Source organism: Prionailurus viverrinus, chromosome E2 (assembly GCF_022837055.1).
Source record: "Prionailurus viverrinus isolate Anna chromosome E2, UM_Priviv_1.0, whole genome shotgun sequence".
Lineage (NCBI taxonomy): Eukaryota > Metazoa > Chordata > Mammalia > Carnivora > Felidae > Prionailurus > Prionailurus viverrinus.
In genome coordinates, this window is record NC_062575.1 from 48,892,114 (window position 1) to 48,909,795 (window position 17,682).

Consider the following 17,682-nt stretch of genomic DNA (forward strand, 5'->3'; position numbering starts at 1 on the left):
TCATTGGTCCCATGAGACTCAGAGAGGTGAGGTGACCTGTTCAAGGTCCCACAACAAAGAAGGGACAAGGGATTCCAATCCATGCTTTAACCATGCTCTTAACTGCTGTGCTATTGCCTAGAAAGGGAAACTGAGTCTCAGCAAGGGAAAGGGATTTTCCAGGGCACACCACTACCTCACTGTGGAAGCTGATACCGGGACCCCTGCTCACTGGCGTGGCACACTCCTGCCTCTAGGGGAGAAGGCATGTGATGACAGATGCTGGCCTTGCTCCGAGTTCCAGTGTGACCAACAAGGTCAATCTCACTTGACCTCTCTCTCCTGATGTACTTCTGCCTGTCATGCACCTGATTCTCTGTCCTGCTCATGACAGCCCGTCTGAACACTCAGTGCCCTAACTGGTGCCAACCTCATTGTGAAACAAACTCTCAAAATTCTACCTCCCTCCTTGCTGAGAAAAAGTGGGAAAGTGGCAGAGGTTGGGGGGGGGCAGGCTTGCAGTCCGGCCAGGTGGAGACTGGTGGTTGGGATTGGGGGATTCATACTTGCCAAGCTTCTGCTAATCCTCTTTCCCTCCTGTGCTCCCTTTACAGCCAACAAACAACATTCCTCTTTCTGCTTTGTTCTCTGCCCCTTGTTCCCTCCCCCATAGGACTCTGGCTCAGGGACCTAGAGCAACATACCAGTACTGAGAGTGCCAACCTCATGCACCTGCACTCCTCTAAGGTTAGGGCTGGCATCTGAGCAGGGGGTCCAGCTATCAGATGCTGCCTTGTGCCCATCGGGGCCCCTCTCGGGCCCACTGAAGACCAGTCCAGCACCCACATGGTGCTCATGTCAGAGTCTGCTGGGACCAACCCCACAGCTGCATGATGCCACTTTGAAGCCACCCCGATGGCCACCTGGGCCTGCTCTCAGACCCTCCTGGCACCAGACATGGCTCTGTTAACGATCTCCTGATATCAAGTTCAGGGCCAACCTGTTTTCAATCCTAGACACTAAGATTGAAAACAGAGCCTGCCACTGTATCTCTGTGTCCAACACTGATGCTAGTCTCCACACCACCCATTGCTAAACTTGGTCTCCACTTGGCCTTCAGGGTGGGCTAGGCCAGTCAATGGAGGAAGGAATGGACAGGGTTCAAATCCCAGATCCCTACCTGCCACCTGTGTGACTTCCAGCAGGTAGGGAGGCTTGTTCTTCTGAACAGCAAAATGAGGATGCTATGATGGAACCCCACTGCCAGAAGGATTCCATGAGATCACAGTTTGCACATTGCCTCTTCATAGTTAGTGGTCACCAAAGGGGAGCACCCTCTTGTTAAGGAAGAAGGTCACCGAGGAGAGGACAGCAGGGCCACCATCTGTCCTCACACCCAATTTCAGCATCCAGGGCCCGGCTATCTCCTAAACAAACATGGAAATGATGAACCTAGCAAGCTCCCCCAGGGACCTGGGTAGGGCCAGTGTGGCTTTCTGTAAATCACACCCTTTGAGACAGCTGGGCTTTTTGGCACCATATTGGTGGATGTCATTACTATTTTCAAGTTCTGCCCAGTCTCTCTGCCACTGAGACCATGAGTTAGTCTTTTTTTTTTTTTTTTGTTAAGAAAAAATTTTAAACGTGTATTTATTTTTGAGAGAGAGAGAGAGAAGGAGACAGATGCAGGGGGGAAGACCATGAGTTTCTCTTCTTTCCTAAGGAAAGTTCCACTTGAATGTGCCTCTGGACTTCTACCCCTTTCCCAACCACAGATGGGCCATGATACTGATCCTGACCTTTCTCTGAGACCCCAGTGAGGATTTTGGGTACCAGAGGTGACACTGTGTCCAAAGCAAAGGCAGGTCAAAGTTTGGGTCAAGTGCTCATTCCCTGATCGTGCTGGATTCCCAAATACTTCTCCCAGGAACCCTCATCACAGCCAGGGGTCCTCCCTTGCCCCAACACCCTCAAACTGACTCCCTGGAATCTCATCCTCAAACCCAGATATTGGGTTCTTCACTCTGGAGACCTCAAAACCTACATGTTGGGGTCTGTTCTCACTCTGAGATCCCAAATCCAAAGCTCAGGGGGCTCCCCATGCAAATATTATAAACTCTTCAGTTCTGGAATCTGTCTCACCAAGTCTGCAGTCCTGGGGTGGACTCCCTTGAGGGGTGACACATTCTGTCTTGGGGCCCTCCCCCTGTTAATCTCCTTGGGGTTCCCTCCTCCTGCCTTGCTGGCTGTGTCTCAAGTTCTGTGGTGAGCCCAGGAGGGTGTAGCTGGAGGTGAAATGACACAATTACATAATTAGAATCAAAGTCCGCCCTTCTTGCTCAAGTGGTATAAAGGCAAACCATCCCAGCAATCTAACTGTCACCCCCACTGCCATCATGCTGGCCTCAGGGCTCCTTCTTGTGGCTTTGCTCACCTGCCTGACAGTAATGGTCTTGATGATGTCTGCCTGGAGGCAGAGGAAGCTCTGGGGGAAGCTCCCTCCAGGACCCACCCCATTGCCCTTCATCGGGAATTACCTGCAGCTGAACACACAGCAAATGTACAACTCTCTCATGAAGGTACCTTGAGGCAGGGGATGGTGGAAGGGGGTGGGGCTGGGGGCCTGCCTAATTGAGCTGGGGCATTGTGGCAGGGGGCAGGCAAGGTTGGATGGGAGTCTTAGGAAAGTGGAATTGTGCAGTTGGGGCAGCAGGGTCCTAGGCAGGGAAGAGCAGATCCTGGGATACCCGCCCCTTGAGTGCCAGAACCTGGAGGAAATGCATGCAATGGATGAGGTCTGGGCACAGGGCCAGTTCCCAGTGGGGCCGCTCCCTCTAAGCACTCTCACTTTGGTTAGATCAGCGAGCGCTATGGCCCCGTGTTCACGGTCCACCTGGGGCCGCGGCGCATTGTGGTGCTGTGTGGACACGAGGCCGTGAAGGAGGCGCTGGTGGACCAGGCTGAGGAATTCAGTGGGCGAGGAGAGCAGGCCACCTTCGACTGGCTCTTCAAAGGCTATGGTGAGGGGCTCAGGATGGGGGCATGTGGTCAGGAACACTCCATGGCCTCAGTTTCCCCACTGTTCTCTTGACTCACCCTCCCACCCAAGGCTGAGGCCGAGTTCTCCCCCTGCTCCCCTCTGTCCCTGTCCCTGCTTATTGTCCCTTCTCCCTGGTCTTCTCTAACTTGACCCTGAGTGCCTGCGTCTCTATTTCCCCTGCTTCTTGGCCCCATGTCCCTGTTCTCTCTCAGATATGCCTCTTCTTTCTGTGTGTCTTTGAGGAGCTCTTGGGATTTCTGACTCAGAACCGTGGTCAGTCCACCTCCACGTCCTTGTCTTTTTCTCCCTCTAAGCTTCTGTGCTTCCCCTCCCTTCATCCTTCCTCTACTCTTTTCCTCTTCTGTGTGAGAATCTCACCCTGTTTCTGCTTCACACCCCATGCCTCTGTCTCTGGAAACAGTCTTTCCTCTCTCCCGACCTTCTTTGTTCTCTCTCCCTATTTTCTTCTTTCCCCAGCTCAGTGTTAGGATCCTTCAGGATTTTTATTGCTACCTCTCAGATATCCACAGATGTCACCTCCCTCTGGCCCTCCCTTACTTCTTTCTCTGTCTTTATGTGCCTCCAAATCTCTGTTTCTCTGGGCATCTGACTTGCCTCTCTCCTTCCGATTCTTTTCTTCCAACTAGGTCGCCATCTCTTTCAGTATGTCTCTGACCTTGAGTTGAATCTCTTTCTGTCTCCCACGGTTGCCCCCCTCTCCCCCCCCCCCCAGGTGTGGCGTTCAGCAATGGCGAGCGAGCCAAGCAGCTCCGGCGCTTCTCCATCACCACGCTGCGGGACTTTGGTGTGGGCAAGCGCGGCATCGAGGAGCGCATCCAGGAGGAAGTGGGCTTCCTCATCGAGGCCCTCCGGGGCACGCGTGGTGAGCCAGGAGGGAATGAGGGAGAAGGAGCAGGAGCATTCACGTGGATATGTGCGCTTTCTGGTCCTGGAAGGGGACTGACTGGACTGGGGGAAGGAGTCCAGGCTCCTGGCTCTAAGGCCTTGTGCTGGGAGCTTGTCTCATCACCCTGGTGCTTTTCTCCAATTCTTGACCTGGTGTCAGACTGCCTAGTGGATGCTCCCCCAGATCCCTGTTTCTCCTCAACCCCATCCCATTCCCTAGGTGCCTTCATTGATCCCACCTTCTTCCTGAGCCGGACAGTGTCCAATGTCATCAGCTCCATTGTCTTTGGGGACCGCTTTGACTATGAGAACAAAGAGTTCCTGTCACTGCTGCGTATGATGCTGGGAAGCTTCCAGTTCACAGCTACGTCTATGGGTCAGGTAACCCGTCCCAGTCTGTCTCTACAACACCCTACTACAACCCTCCAATTGCTTCCTCACATAAGACAGGTGCCCCAAACTCCCTTCCTCTCCCATAGGGTTCCATCAAAACCACTCTTGGACAATGGAACAGCTACATCAGAATACCCCATTTCCAAGGACACCTGAATATCTCAACAGATGTTTCTCCCACCAAAAAACCCAAAACCCAAACCAAACATACAAAAAGCAGACTGCAGGCACGACAGCTGTTATAAGCCCAGCCTTCCTCCTTGGCATGTGCCCCCATCCTACCTATCTTAATATCTAGAACTGGCTCCCTGTCAAGACATTCCATCTTTTCATCTTAATATCTTAACAGCTGAACAAGTGACCACCTCCGTCCATGTCCTGAATACATGAACACCTGGTGCTATAAAATACAGTCTGCCAAAATCATTTGAGATTTACACAGGTGTCCTAAACCAGCCTACTGGGCTACCTAGATAAGTACTTCTTCATAGCCCACTGAAATATCTGAACATTTGGACAGATACGCCAACCAAGAAGGCCTCTAAACATGTAAACATCTGGATAGATGGTTCCCCAAACACCCAAATTATGTTCCTCAATGCAGCTCACTCAAACACTTACAGCAGTGCTCCCCTCCAGCCCAGTGTGAATATTTGAAACACATGAACAGGTATTTCCCCCACCTCAACACTTGCATACCTGCCACACTTTAATATCTCAATACCTGCATAGAAATCACTATTCCATAGCCTTTAAATATCTGTATAGTTGTCTCCAACTGAGCCAACTTGATATCTGGAGACCTAAACAGGTACCTACCTCCCCCTCATATCAGTCAGAAATAAATAGGTAAACACCTGGACAGGAGTTTCCCAATGCAACCTCACCTGAATATCTGGATGTGTCCCAAACCATCTCACCAACATGCTGGGATAGGGGTTCTCACACTTAACTCATGTGAAAACTTAGATATCTCCTCCCATCAGTCCCATATAAATCCTTAACATCTGGATGGGGGCCTTTAATTCAGTGCTTTCCTTGCCATGAGAAATGTTCCACTCCTATCAAGACCTGCCTGCTGACAGCTGTCCTTCCCGTCCTTTCTTTTCTCCCCATCCTCAGCTCTATGAGATGTTTTATTCAGTGATGAAATACCTGCCAGGACCACAGCAACAGGCATTTAAGGATCTGAAAGGTCTGGAGGACTTCATAGCCAAGAAGGTGGAGCAGAACCAACGCACGCTAGATCCCAACTCCCCACGGGACTTCATCGACTCCTTCCTCATCCGCATGCAGGAGGTACACCCTAACAGCCAGTGCAGAGAGCTGCAGAGCCAGGCAGAGGGAAACCAGGCTGGCATGGGGAGAGCAGAGGCTCGTTCAAACCATTCCCCTCATAACATCCTCACAATCCCAAGTATAATAACTATGGCTGCTCCCTCTACTGAGCCCCTGCCCATGGGCAGGACCTGTGTGTGCCAACCATAATAGCAAGCAATTCCGTACCATGCACTCACTGACTCTATTCCTCTCCTTCTCAATATCCCCACCATAAAAAAGTGTTCTTGAAGAGTAAAGGACAGATAGGCAGGTGGGTAAGGAGTGTGGGAAGGGCATTTTGGGCAGAGCCAGCAGCCTGAACAAAGAGCTAGTAGAACCAAGTCCCTCCTCCCACCTCTGGTCTGGATCTAAGAGAGAGGGGTCCAAAGAGAAAGACCCCAGAAGGGCCCTGAGAGCCCTGAAGGGAGTGGGTTTGGCCTGAACCCCTCTCTCCCTATAGGAGCAGAACAACCCCAACACAGAGTTCTACTTGAAGAACCTGGTGCTGACCACACTGAACCTCTTCTTTGCGGGCACTGAGACAGTCAGCACGACCCTGCGGTATGGCTTCCTGCTGCTCATGAAGCACCCAGATGTGGAGGGTAAGACTGCAGGGTGAGGGGCAACGAAGTGGCAGCCACAGGCCCTCAAACTTCCTCTGAGCCCATTGCAACATCCCCACCTTCCCCAGATCCCTGAAACCTCAGACATACCCTGTTATCCGGAGACTAGGTGATACTCTGCTGATGAGCACCAGCCGAGTTTCACTAGGTGTTTAAGTATTGAAAATATCTGAATGGATTGGTAAATAGCTTCCATGTTGGGTCAAATGTATATCCACTGCCTGCTCTCCAAACCATTCCCCAAACTCCTCCCTTATGCCTACTCATGATTCTGGCATGACCGGGTGAACAGGATGCTGCACCAACAATGCATATGGCCAACGTCTGTTTTGAATGGTCTAAGTCCATGGCACACATGGGTGTACATATTTGGACTATCATCACTGCCCCGAGACCCCAGATACCTAAATACCTTCCCCCTCCTCCCACAGCCAAAATCCACGAGGAGATTGACCAGGTGATTGGCAAGAACCGGCAGCCCAAGTTTGAGGACAGGGCCAAGATGCCCTACACAGAGGCGGTGATCCATGAGATCCAAAGATTTGGAGACATGATCCCCATGGGATTGGCCCGCAGAGTCACCAAGGACACCAAGTTTCGGGAGTTCTTCCTCCCCAAGGTATCTTCCTGTCCCACCTTGGGGGACCTCCAACCTGCTCCCTGTGACCCAGCAATCCATTCCCTTAGAAGCTTCCCAGCCCCTGTCCCATTGCTTCAATCAAACACTGTTCCAACCACCATGTCCCTTCAATCCCCTCAGAGATTCCTGAATCCCGTGTCTCCCCCAGAGCTCTTTCCACAAGGAATATGAACACCATATCCCCAAACTTCCTCTCTCAAGAGACATGAACTTCATGTCTAGACCTCCTCCCTCAAAGACACGGATCTCATGTCCCCCAAACATCCTGCCTAGAGAAACACAAACCTGATGTCTCTCAAACCCAGTCCCAGAGAGCATGAACCCCCACGTCCTCTCAACCTCCTGCCCTGAGAGACATGAACTGTGGGTCCCCCACACCTTCTGTCCTAAGAGGCACAAAACCTGTGCTCCTCAAACTTCCCTTCTCAGGAGACATGAACCCCCATGTCTGCCAAGCTTCCTGGCTCAGAGACCTGAGTCTCATGTCCCCAGGGGATCCACACTCCCCTGCCTCCCATTTCTTATCACTCAGGGCACCCGCATTGTCCCATCAACCTCTACGTGCTTTCAGCACACCCTGTCCCCACTCCACCTTATCAAATGCCCCTCTCCTCCTCACCAGGGCACTGAAGTGTTCCCTATGCTGGGCTCTGTGCTGAGAGACCCCAAGTTCTTTTCCCACCCCCGAGACTTCCACCCCCAGCACTTCCTGGATGAGAAGGGCCAGTTTAAGAAGAGTGATGCTTTTGTGCCCTTCTCCATCGGTAAGAGACCCCGGTCTGCTTGCTGCTAAGCCACTGCTCCCACCAACGGGGCCTCCTTCATCCCACATCCCGTCTCTAAGCTGTAGCCTGGGGTCTGTCTCCAACTTGAAAGTCCCTCTGAGATCTACTCTAGAGCCAACCAGCTGCAAACCCCATGACTACAAGTACCTGTGTCCAGGCAACTGGAAAGGGATGATTGTATCCATTTCACAGATGGGGAAAATCAAAGCCCTTAGTGAGTCAGGTATTTGTCCAAAGTCATTTAGATTCTTGAGATTCCTTGGGAGGAGATGAGAGCCCGGCAGCCATATCTGAGTGTGTGCTTGGAAGGAAGGGGCACCTAAATTTCCCATTGCTACAGCTTGGGATAGCTCACCCCTATCCCATGTACAAGAGAAACTGATGCTCAGAGAGGGTTAGAGATGTCTCTGAAAGTTTCTCAGTCCCTGCTCTCTGGGAGAATGCAGTTGGGGGTGGATAGTGGGGAAGGGAGCAGTGAGAGCAGGCCTCACCTCCAGCCCTCCCATTCTGTCTCTTCAGGAAAGCGGTACTGTTTCGGAGAAGGTCTGGCTAGAATGGAGCTCTTTCTCTTCCTCACCACCATCTTGCAGAACTTCTGCCTCAAGTCCCCTCAGCTGCCCCAAGACATTGACGTGTCCCCCAAAGTTGTGGGCTTTGCCACTATCCCACGAAATTACACCATGAGCTTCCAGCCCCGCTGAGCAAGGGCTGTGCTGGGGGGCGCGGGGAGGGCTGCGGGAGGAGTGGGAGGGGCAGAGGCGGGGCTATCAGGAAGGCGGGTTAGTGGAGGGCGGAGCTAGCAAGAGGGAGGTGACTTAGGGAAATCTGAGGGGCAAGGTGACAGGAGAGGAAGAGGAAAGGAATGGACTCTGTTCACCTTGCTAGAGATAGATGCTTCAGAGGTGGGATAAGAGGAAGGGAAACCTTACACTATAATGTTAATAATAATAATAATAACACCTATTATTTGTTGAATGTCTTTATCAGTTCTGGGCTAAAAACATGCACTTACTGCACTTAATTCTCACAAATCTATGTGACAGGGCACAGTGCATATGCCCATTTTAGAAAGCTTAACTGATTCCCAAGGTAGCTACAAGGACAAATCCTTTTAATAAGTTTAGAAATGGCACTAAACATGCAAAAGTCTTTTCCTGTTTTTTTTCTATATACTTTAGGAAATCAAAATTAAAAGCACAATAACTATTGTAGTCACTGAAATGAATGAAATACTTAAGTAGAATCTGACAATACATGCACAGAGCCTGTATGGTGAAAGCTGCAAAATACCAATAAAAGTAATCAAATATATATATATATATATATATATATTTTTTTTTTTTTTTGAGAGAGAGAGAGAGCATGTGCAAGTGGGGGAGGATCAGAGAGGCAGAGAGGGGGAGAGAGAATCCCAAGCAGAATCCCACACACCACGAGACCATGACTGGAGCTGAAGTCTGTCTCTTCAGGTGTCCGCCACTCAGGTGTCCCAGAAATCAGATATTTTTTAAATAAGGAGAGACATACCATGTTCATGGATTGGAAGATCAGTACAGTAAAGCCAACTCTCCCCAAATTGATGTATAGGCTTAACACATTACTATAGAAATGACAGCAAGATTTTTTTTGAATGGATTTAGATATTTATTTGAAAATTTATATGGAAAGGCAAAGGAAGAGCTAAAACAATTTTAAAGAAGGAAAAAGAGGGAAAAATCACATTTTCCTATTTATTCCCTTGGGATTCAGCAAAAACTCTGCTTACAGATAAGTTTGTAGCCTTACATTTTCATATTGGAGAGGAAGGAAGTCTACAAAATTAATGTGCTAAGTGTCCATTTTTAAAAGTTAGAAAAAGGGGTGCCTGGGTAGCTCAGTCAGTTAGGCGTCTCACTTTGGCTCAGGTCATGATCTTGTGGTTGTGTGAGTTTGAGCCCCACATCAGGCTTTCTGCTGTCAGCTCAGAGCCTGCTTTGGATCCTCCATACCCCCCTCTCGCTGTCCCCCTGTGCTTGTGCTTTCTCTCTCTTTCAAAAATGAATAACATTAAAAAAAATAAAATAAAAGTTAGAAAAAAACAGCCCAGAACATTTAAAGATAGTGTAAAGGAGGAGACAATAAACATTAATTCAGAAATTAATGGAAAAAACTTTTAAGTTGCTATGAAGTTGTAGATTCAATATCTTTGTCAACTTGGCTACACTCTGGATTCTCTTCTTTTTATTTTGAGATAGTTATAGTTTCACAAGAAGTTGTAAAAAAAAAAAGTAGAGAAGTTCTGTGTATTCTTTATCCAGTTTCCTCCAGTGGTAACATTTTAATTTTTTTTAACGTTTTATTTTTATTTTTGGGACAGAGAGAGACAGAGCATGAACGGGGGAGGGGCAGAGAGAGAGGGAGACACAGAATCAGAAGCAGGCTCCAGGCTCTGAGCCATCAGCCCAGAGCCCGACGCGGGGCTCAAACTCACGGACCGCGAGATGGTGACCTGAGCCCAAGTCAGAGGCTTAACCGACTGAGCCACCCAGGCACCCCTCCAGTGGTAACATTTTAGATGACTATAGCACAATATCAAAAGCCAGGAAATTCATGTTGTTACAAACTACAGAACTTATTCAGATTTCACAAGTTTTACAGGCATGTGTGTGTGTGTGTGTGTGTGTGTGTGTGTGTGTTTCAATGCAATTTTATCACACCTGTAGATTCAGGTAACTAGCACCCATATATCAAACAAAGGACTTATATACAGAGTATGTAAATAACCCTCAAACCTCAACATAAGAAAACAAACAACCCAATTAAAAAATGGGCTAAATTTTTGGGCATGCACTTAACTAAAAAAGATACGTGAATGACAAACAAGCTCATGAATCAATGCTCAACACCATAGTCATTAGGGAAATGCAAATTAAAACCCAATGAGATACCCCATACACTTATTAGAATGACAAAATAAAAAAATATTAACAACACTTAGTGCTGGCAAAGATGTGGAGCAACAGGAATTCTTATATTTTGCTGATGGAAATACAAAATACTACATAACAATTTGGTGGTTTCTGTAAAAGCTAAATGTACATTCAACTAGAGGACCCAGAATCCCATTTCCAGGTATTTATTCTCAGAAATTAAAATTTATACTTGGACAAAACCTGTGCATGAATACCTAGAGCAACTTTATTGATCATCCTCATAAACTGGAAACAACCCAAATGTTCTTCAGAGTTGAATGGATGAACAAATTGTGTCACATCCATGCAACGAAACTACTTAGCAATAAAACCAACAACTGTTAATACACACAACTTGGATGAATTGAAAATGTACTGTGCTAAGTGAAAGAATCCAGTGTCAAAAGGTTATATACTGCATTATTCCATTTATATGAAATCCTGGAAAAGGCAAAAATATTGATACATAGAACACACCCATGGTTGCCAGGAAGTAGAGGTGGGGTAAGGATGTGAATACAAAATATAACACCAGATAACTCTTTGGGGTGTTGGAATTATTCAGTAACCTGTCTGTGGTGGTGATGATAAGAGTTTACGCATTTGTAGAGGTGCCTGGGTGGCTCAGTTAAGTGTCCAACTTCGGCGCAGGTCATGATCACTCAGTTCGTGAGTTCGAGCTCTGTGTTGGGCTTTGTGCTGACAGCTCGGAGCCTGGAGTCTGCTTCAGAGTCTGTGTCTCCCTGTCTCTGTTCCTCCCCCGCTTGCACTCTGTCTCTCTCTCTCTCAAAAATAAAGATTTTTTAAAAATTAAAAAAAAGAGTTTAGGGGCGCCTGGGTGGCGCAGTCGGTTAAGCGTCCGACTTCAGCCAGGTCACGATCTCGCAGTCCGTGAGTTCGAGCCCCGCGTCGGGCTCTGGGCTGATGGCTCGGAGCCTGGAGACTGTTTCCGATTCTGTGTCTCCCTCTCTCTCTGCCCCTCCCCCGTTCATGCTCTGTCTCTCTCTGTCCCAAAAAAAATAAATAAACGTTGAAAAAAAAAAAAGAGTTTATGCATTTGTAAAACCTCATTGTAAAATATAAGTTTTACTGTATGTAAAAACAGTGTTTTGTAAAGAGTAACTAGGAATTTTTTAAGTGAGCCAAATCTGTAGGCAGATTATGAGGGAAAAAAATCTTAGCTGCAGATGATCTAAAATTTCCTGTTAGTTTGAGGTCACTGTGAACAGTCATGTGGCATTTAATAATCCTATCTATAAAGGCCTTGACCACAGAACCTCATGAAACTGTAATACAACAGACACTGGAAATTGAAAGGGCTTTCTCCAAAGCTCACTTCTGTAGAGCTTATGGAAGCCAAAGTTTAGGCTTTGGTGACATGCCTTGTTTGGTGTCTATTGAAAAAGGTTTTGCCTTCCGAAGGGTTAAAAATTGTATTGGAGGGGCGCCTGGGTGGCGCAGTCGGTTAAGCGTCCGACTTCAGCCAGGTCACGATCTCGCGGTCCGTGAGTTCGAGCCCCGCGTCAGGCTCTGGGCTGATGGCTCGGAGCCTGGAGCCTGTTTCCGATTCTGTGTCTCCCTCTCTCTCTGCCCCTCCCCCGTTCATGCTCTGTCTCTCTCTGTCCCAAAAATAAATAAATGTTGAAAAAAAAATTAAAAAAATATTGTATTGGAAAAATGCATAAAAAAACATGAAACAAATCCAAATTGATGTCTGGACAATTTCCAAAACGATTATTGTATGCTATTCAAAATATCAAGGTTAAGAAAGACAAAAGTTGAGAATCTATTCTAGATTAAAGAAGACCAAAGACATTACAACTAAATATAATGTATGGTCACAGATTGGATCCTGAAGTGGGGAAATATTTTGGATATTAACTCCTTATCAGGTATATGGTTTGCACATATTTTCTCCCATTCTGGAGGTTGCTTTCTCATTTTGTTGATTATTTGTTTGCTGTGCAGAAACTTTTTAGTGATGTACTTCCCTTGTTTATTTTTCCTTTACAAATCAGTGAACAGATGAAGAAAATGTGATACACACACACACACACACACACACACACATATATACACACCATGCATTGTCATTCAGCCTCTCTCACAACTTGATAGCCGAACAAAATAAAACAAAAACAACAAACAACAACAACAATAAAAACATCCCAAAACAAAAGATACCCACCAGATTAAAAATTGGACAAAGGACATGAATAGGCATTATTCAAGAAAAGACATACAAATGGCCAACAGATATGTGAAAAGCTGTTCAATATCACTAATCATAAAAGAAAGGCAAATCCAAACCACAATGAGATATTTCATACTTGTTAGGATGGCTATCACAGAGATAAGCAATAACAAATACTGGCGATGATGTGGATTAGAACCCTTGTGCACCATCCATGTGAATGTAAATTGATGCCGCCATGATGGAAAACAGAATGGCAGTTCTTCAAAATATTAAAAATAGAAGTACCGTACAATCCAGACATCCCACTTCTGGGTATATATAAAAAGGAAATGAAACCATTATCTCCAATAGATATCTGCATTCTTAGGTTCATTGCCGTGTAAATCACATTAGTCAAGATATGAAAACAGTTTGGATGTCCATTGACAGATGAATGGATAGAGAACCATGGCAGTGATTACTTAATAATGCTTAAGTCAGGTTTGAATTAACCTCTTCACTGTGCTGAGCATGGCACTGGATGTTTTCCCCTACAACCTTGAGGATTAGAGACTCTTGCTGTAACAGAGGCATAGGCAGTAGCAGCATGGGAACTTAAGGGTTCTGGTGAGCAGTCCATTTTTAGGAGTGTGGACCTCAGCATGTCACCTACAGTTGCTTATTTCCTCTTCTCTCCTTTTTTTTTTTTTGTGGGGTGGGGGAGAGAAAGAGCATAACATGTGAGCTAGGGAGAGAGAGAGAGAGAGAGAGAGAGAGAGAGAGAGAGAGAGAGAGAATCTTAAGCAGGCTCCATGCTTAGTGAGGAGCCTGATGTGGGACTTGATCCCACAACCCTGGGATCATGACCTGAGCCGAAATCAAGATTTGGATGCTCAACCTAGCCACCCAGGAGCCCCTCTCCCTCTCTTTTTTTTTAGCTCCCTAGAGATGGCTCTTTCATGAGCCAATGGATCCATTTATCACAGGGTATAGTCCTTCCTTTGAGTGCTCTATATCTGGGGCCAAAGCCTGGTTGGGACACACACAGCTAATCAGTTATGGGTATAGTCTTTTCCCTGAGCCTAGCATGAGTCACAGCTTCATTCTAAGGCATACAAATAAACCAGGCCAAGATGCACAGTCCATGGCCACATTAAGGAGGACCCTGTTACTCACAGTCCTGTCCCAGAATGCCAGTTAGTTAGGCTCCAACAACCACAGTCCCTGAGGTGAACCGAGAAACAACTACTAGAACTGAGACAATGGGTTTCTGACATTTATGCCACTCAGATGTGGTACTTAGTACCCACAGCCCTAGCAAGCCAATACACCCAGCATGATGCCAGGTACACTGACTCAGTAGGAGGCACCCAGGACCTCCTGCCCCCATCATCAAAGGCCTTGATAAGACCTGGGAGCAGATGATGGTGGTGATTCAAGAAAATAAAGGACCTGGTAACTGCTGTGTGGCTCTCAGTCTTTCTCCTCCTCACCTTCTAACCATTTCCTCGTCAGCCCTGCAGCCAAGCACTTTGTAAGAACTATCATGGGTATGCATGTAGAGAACCTGTTGAAATACCCAAAGAAGGTGGTAGGGAAGCCAGGGACAAGGAGGAGAATGTGGGCACCTGCTTTTCTCCCTCTTTCTCCAAGCTGTCAGGATAGCACGGGAAAAGTAGATGAGGGACTTAGGGGTGGGAGTTCTGGTCTTAAACAGGAGATGACAGTGCAAAGGTACAAAGGGTATGTCATAGAGATGTGGACCTTAGCCCACCTCTGCCACTGATGTTTTGTGTGGAAATTCACAGTCCAAAAAAATGGACAAAATTCTTGTCTTCGTGGAGCTTACATTCTAGAAGATTGAGGAGACTACAAACCTAAAGTCTCACAATTCTAAAATCGATTGGATCTAAAGGTACATGTTTCCAGGATTTTGTCTGTTACCCAAAAAATAGTCATGATGTACTATACTGAGTTACCAACATTCTCACTCACCATGTCTACCACACAGGAGGCCAGGGGCCATGAGGAAGAAAGGGACAACCCCTGGGTCTCCTAATTCCGCATCTCCCAACTCAGCCATTAGGGGAGCCATGAAAAATTCCCTGTTGCCCAGGAGATGGTCAGAACAGCTCTGGGATTTTCTCCCACTGCCCTACCCCATTCCATGCACAAAACCCGTGAGGCACCCGTTGAACAACTTAGAGGCACCAACCAGTGTCAGATGGGAAGCATGAAAAAGACGTAGAAATGTGGAAAAATGGGGACAGACACAGGGAAAAGGAGACAGAGAGAGGGAGGGAAAAAGAAGGGGAGAGAGGGAAAGAAGGAGAGAGGTGACCTCTCTCTTTCTCTCTCTCCGATGTCTCTCGGGGTCTGATCTGAGGTCTGTCTCTTTCTTGCACTACCTCTGTCTCTGCCTCTCTATCCCTGTGTAAGTCATTCCCTGTCAAGCTCTTTCTATCCTTTTCCCTGTTTCTGTCTTTCTTTTTATTTATTTATTTATTTATTTAAAAAAAATTTTTAAACGTTTTTTATTTATTTTTGAGACAGAGAGAGACAGAGCATGAACGGGGGAGGGGCAGAGAGAGAGGGAGACACGGAATCGGAAGCAGGCTCCAGGCTCTGAGCCATCAGCCCAGAGCCCGACGCGGGGCTCGAACTCACGGACCTCGAGATCGTGACCTGAGCTTAAGTCGGACACTTAATCGACTGAACCACCCAGGCGCCCCTCTTTTTTTTTATTATCATTTCTTTTAATGTTTATTTCTGAGACAGACAGAGCATGAGTGGGGGAGGGGCAGAGAGAGAGGGGGGGACACAGAATCTGAAGCAGGCTCCAGGCTCTGAGCTATCAGCACAGAGCCCGACGCGGGGCTTGAACTTACAGACTGCGAGATCATGACCTGAGCCGAAGCCGGACGCTCAACCGACTGAGCCACCCAGGTGCCCCTTCTCTGTCTTTCTTGATGTCTGTCTGGTTTCCTTTTTGTCTCTCTGCCTACCTCTTTCTTAATGTTTCTCCCTCTGTCACTGCCTCTTTATGCCTCTGCTACTCTTTCTCTCCCTCCCATTCACCTTCCAGCCCTTTCTCTCTCCAGACTGATTGCCTGTCTTTATTCCTATTTCTTTTCCTCTCCTTATCTTCCCCTATATCTGGGGCCTGGGGAAGGCATGTTCCAGATGGAGATGAGAGATGCAGGGATCCCCTGCCCAGTCACAACCTCTCCCACTTTTCCTTTCAGTGACTGTCTGCAACATGCCTTCACCATAGACATTTTGAGTACAGCCATCTTACTTCTGCCTCTGGCTCTTACCTGTCTATTCCTGACCCTCAGCTTACGGTGCAAGAACTAACTTCCCTCAGGGCCCAGACCCCTCCCACTCCTGGAAAAACCGCTTCCAAAACATGCTGATGTCTCTGATGTCACTCAGAGAGTTGCAGGGCCCCTCAACTTAGGAAGGAAGAATAAAAGAGCCAATGTAAGCTCGGTCTTGCTGCCTGTAGCTGAGTAAGGAGTATGGCCCCATAAACACCTTGTATCCAGGATCCAGGTCACTGGTGGTCCTTAGGGGGTACCAAGCTGTGAAGGAGGCCCTTGTGGACCATGATAAGGAATTCATTGACCCGAATGACTTCCTCTTGTTTTCCAAGTTCAACAGGGAAAATGGTAAGCCTGTTCCCCTTCTCTTCCATGCCAGAAAACACTTTCCTCATTATTGAAACATGAAAGAGGGAGATGGTTCTCCCATGTTGGTGTCCCCCAGGGTCATTGATCTTGCTAGTGACATCAGACGACACAGAAGCTGCAGAGTCAATGACTTGGCATAAAGTTGTCCAAACTTCACCTTCCCCAAATACAGCAACTATCTTAAATTGTGCTTTGTTCCAATTCCCCTTTCCATTTTTAAGCTCAAATCATTCTCATCCCAACCTTTATTTTAACATCATCCTCATTACCAACTTTCATCTCAACTGACAGGTCAGATTAGCCAGAGCCAGTTCTGACGATATACCTAAACCTCAACTCAACTCCCTTTACACATTTCTGTAATCAGGGGGACCTGGGTGGCTCATTCAGTTAAGCTGCCAACTCTTGATTTCAGCTCAGGTCATGCTCTCACGGTTTGTCAGTTAGACCTCTGCCCTGGGCTCTGCACTGTAGTGCAGAGCCTGCTTGTATTTTCTCTCCCTCTCTCTCTCTGCACCTCCTTGCTTCTCTCTTTCTCTCTCAAAATAAATAAATAAAGTAAAAAAAAAATTCTGGGGGTGCCTGTGTGCTTCAGTTGGTTAAGTGTCTAAATTTGGCTCAGGTCATGATCTCATAGTTCGTGAGTTCAAGTCCCGCGTAGGGCTCTGTGCTGACAGCTCAGAGCCTGGAGACTGCTTTGGATTTTGTCTCCCTCTCTCTCAGCCCCTCCCCCACTCACGCTCTGTCTCTGTCTCTCTGTCTCTTTCTCACAAAAATAAACATTTAAAACTAATAAATTTCTGTAAACAATCCCATCCCAATTCTATTGGTCAAAATGAATGCATGATTTTCTCCCAACTTCCAGCTCCATCTTTTATCCCAAACACTGCCAAATTTGGCCATTCTCCAATACTTATTCTCCATCTAAATTCTATAAATCCAATCACCAAATCCAACACATCATGTAACAACCCAACCTGAGACCAAACCAAAATTCAGCTTCAATGCCGATATACCAAACCCATCCCCATACCCCAATCTCATTTGAAAAAGTGAAAACCTAACAGGGAAGATGAAATCAGCTTGGCCTCAATAAGAAATCCAGCCTGGTCATTAATCAGGCTAGAGTGATAGACACAGGGAAAGCTGGTTGCAAATTTAGCAGAAAGCACCATTC

General features: G+C 47.1%; 1 protein-coding gene across 2 annotated transcripts; it reads left to right on the plus strand.

Annotated features, from left to right (window-relative positions):
• The first annotated feature begins 1,349 nt into the window (after window positions 1-1,349).
• Window positions 1,350-8,448, plus strand: LOC125153007 (cytochrome P450 2A13). 2 transcript variants are annotated; one of them, XM_047835817.1, is made up of 10 exons: window positions 1,350-1,456; window positions 1,703-2,558; window positions 2,837-2,999; window positions 3,753-3,902; window positions 4,146-4,306; window positions 5,441-5,617; window positions 6,099-6,240; window positions 6,693-6,880; window positions 7,524-7,665; window positions 8,206-8,448. In XM_047835817.1, exons 2-10 carry the CDS (start codon window positions 2,376-2,378, stop codon window positions 8,385-8,387), a joined length of 1,488 nt encoding a protein of 495 aa, XP_047691773.1. In that variant the 5' UTR covers window positions 1,350-1,456; window positions 1,703-2,375; the 3' UTR covers window positions 8,388-8,448. The 2 variants fall into 2 exon arrangements, with proteins under 2 accessions (XP_047691773.1, XP_047691774.1); XM_047835818.1 differs by having other exon boundaries at window positions 1,708-2,558.
• Window positions 8,449-17,682: the final 9,234 nt, after the last annotated feature.

Excerpts from the sequence above, each read along its gene's own strand:
- LOC125153007 (XM_047835817.1), top strand. The coding sequence starts at position 2,376 with ATGCTGGCCTCAGGGCTCCTTCTTGTGGCTTTGCTCACCTGCCTGACA. Across the intron at positions 3,903-4,145 it reads GGCCCTCCGGGGCACGCGTG|GTGCCTTCATTGATCCCACC; the intron begins GTGAGCCAGGAG and ends CCCATTCCCTAG. Across the intron at positions 6,881-7,523 it reads GGGAGTTCTTCCTCCCCAAG|GGCACTGAAGTGTTCCCTAT; the intron begins GTATCTTCCTGT and ends CCTCCTCACCAG.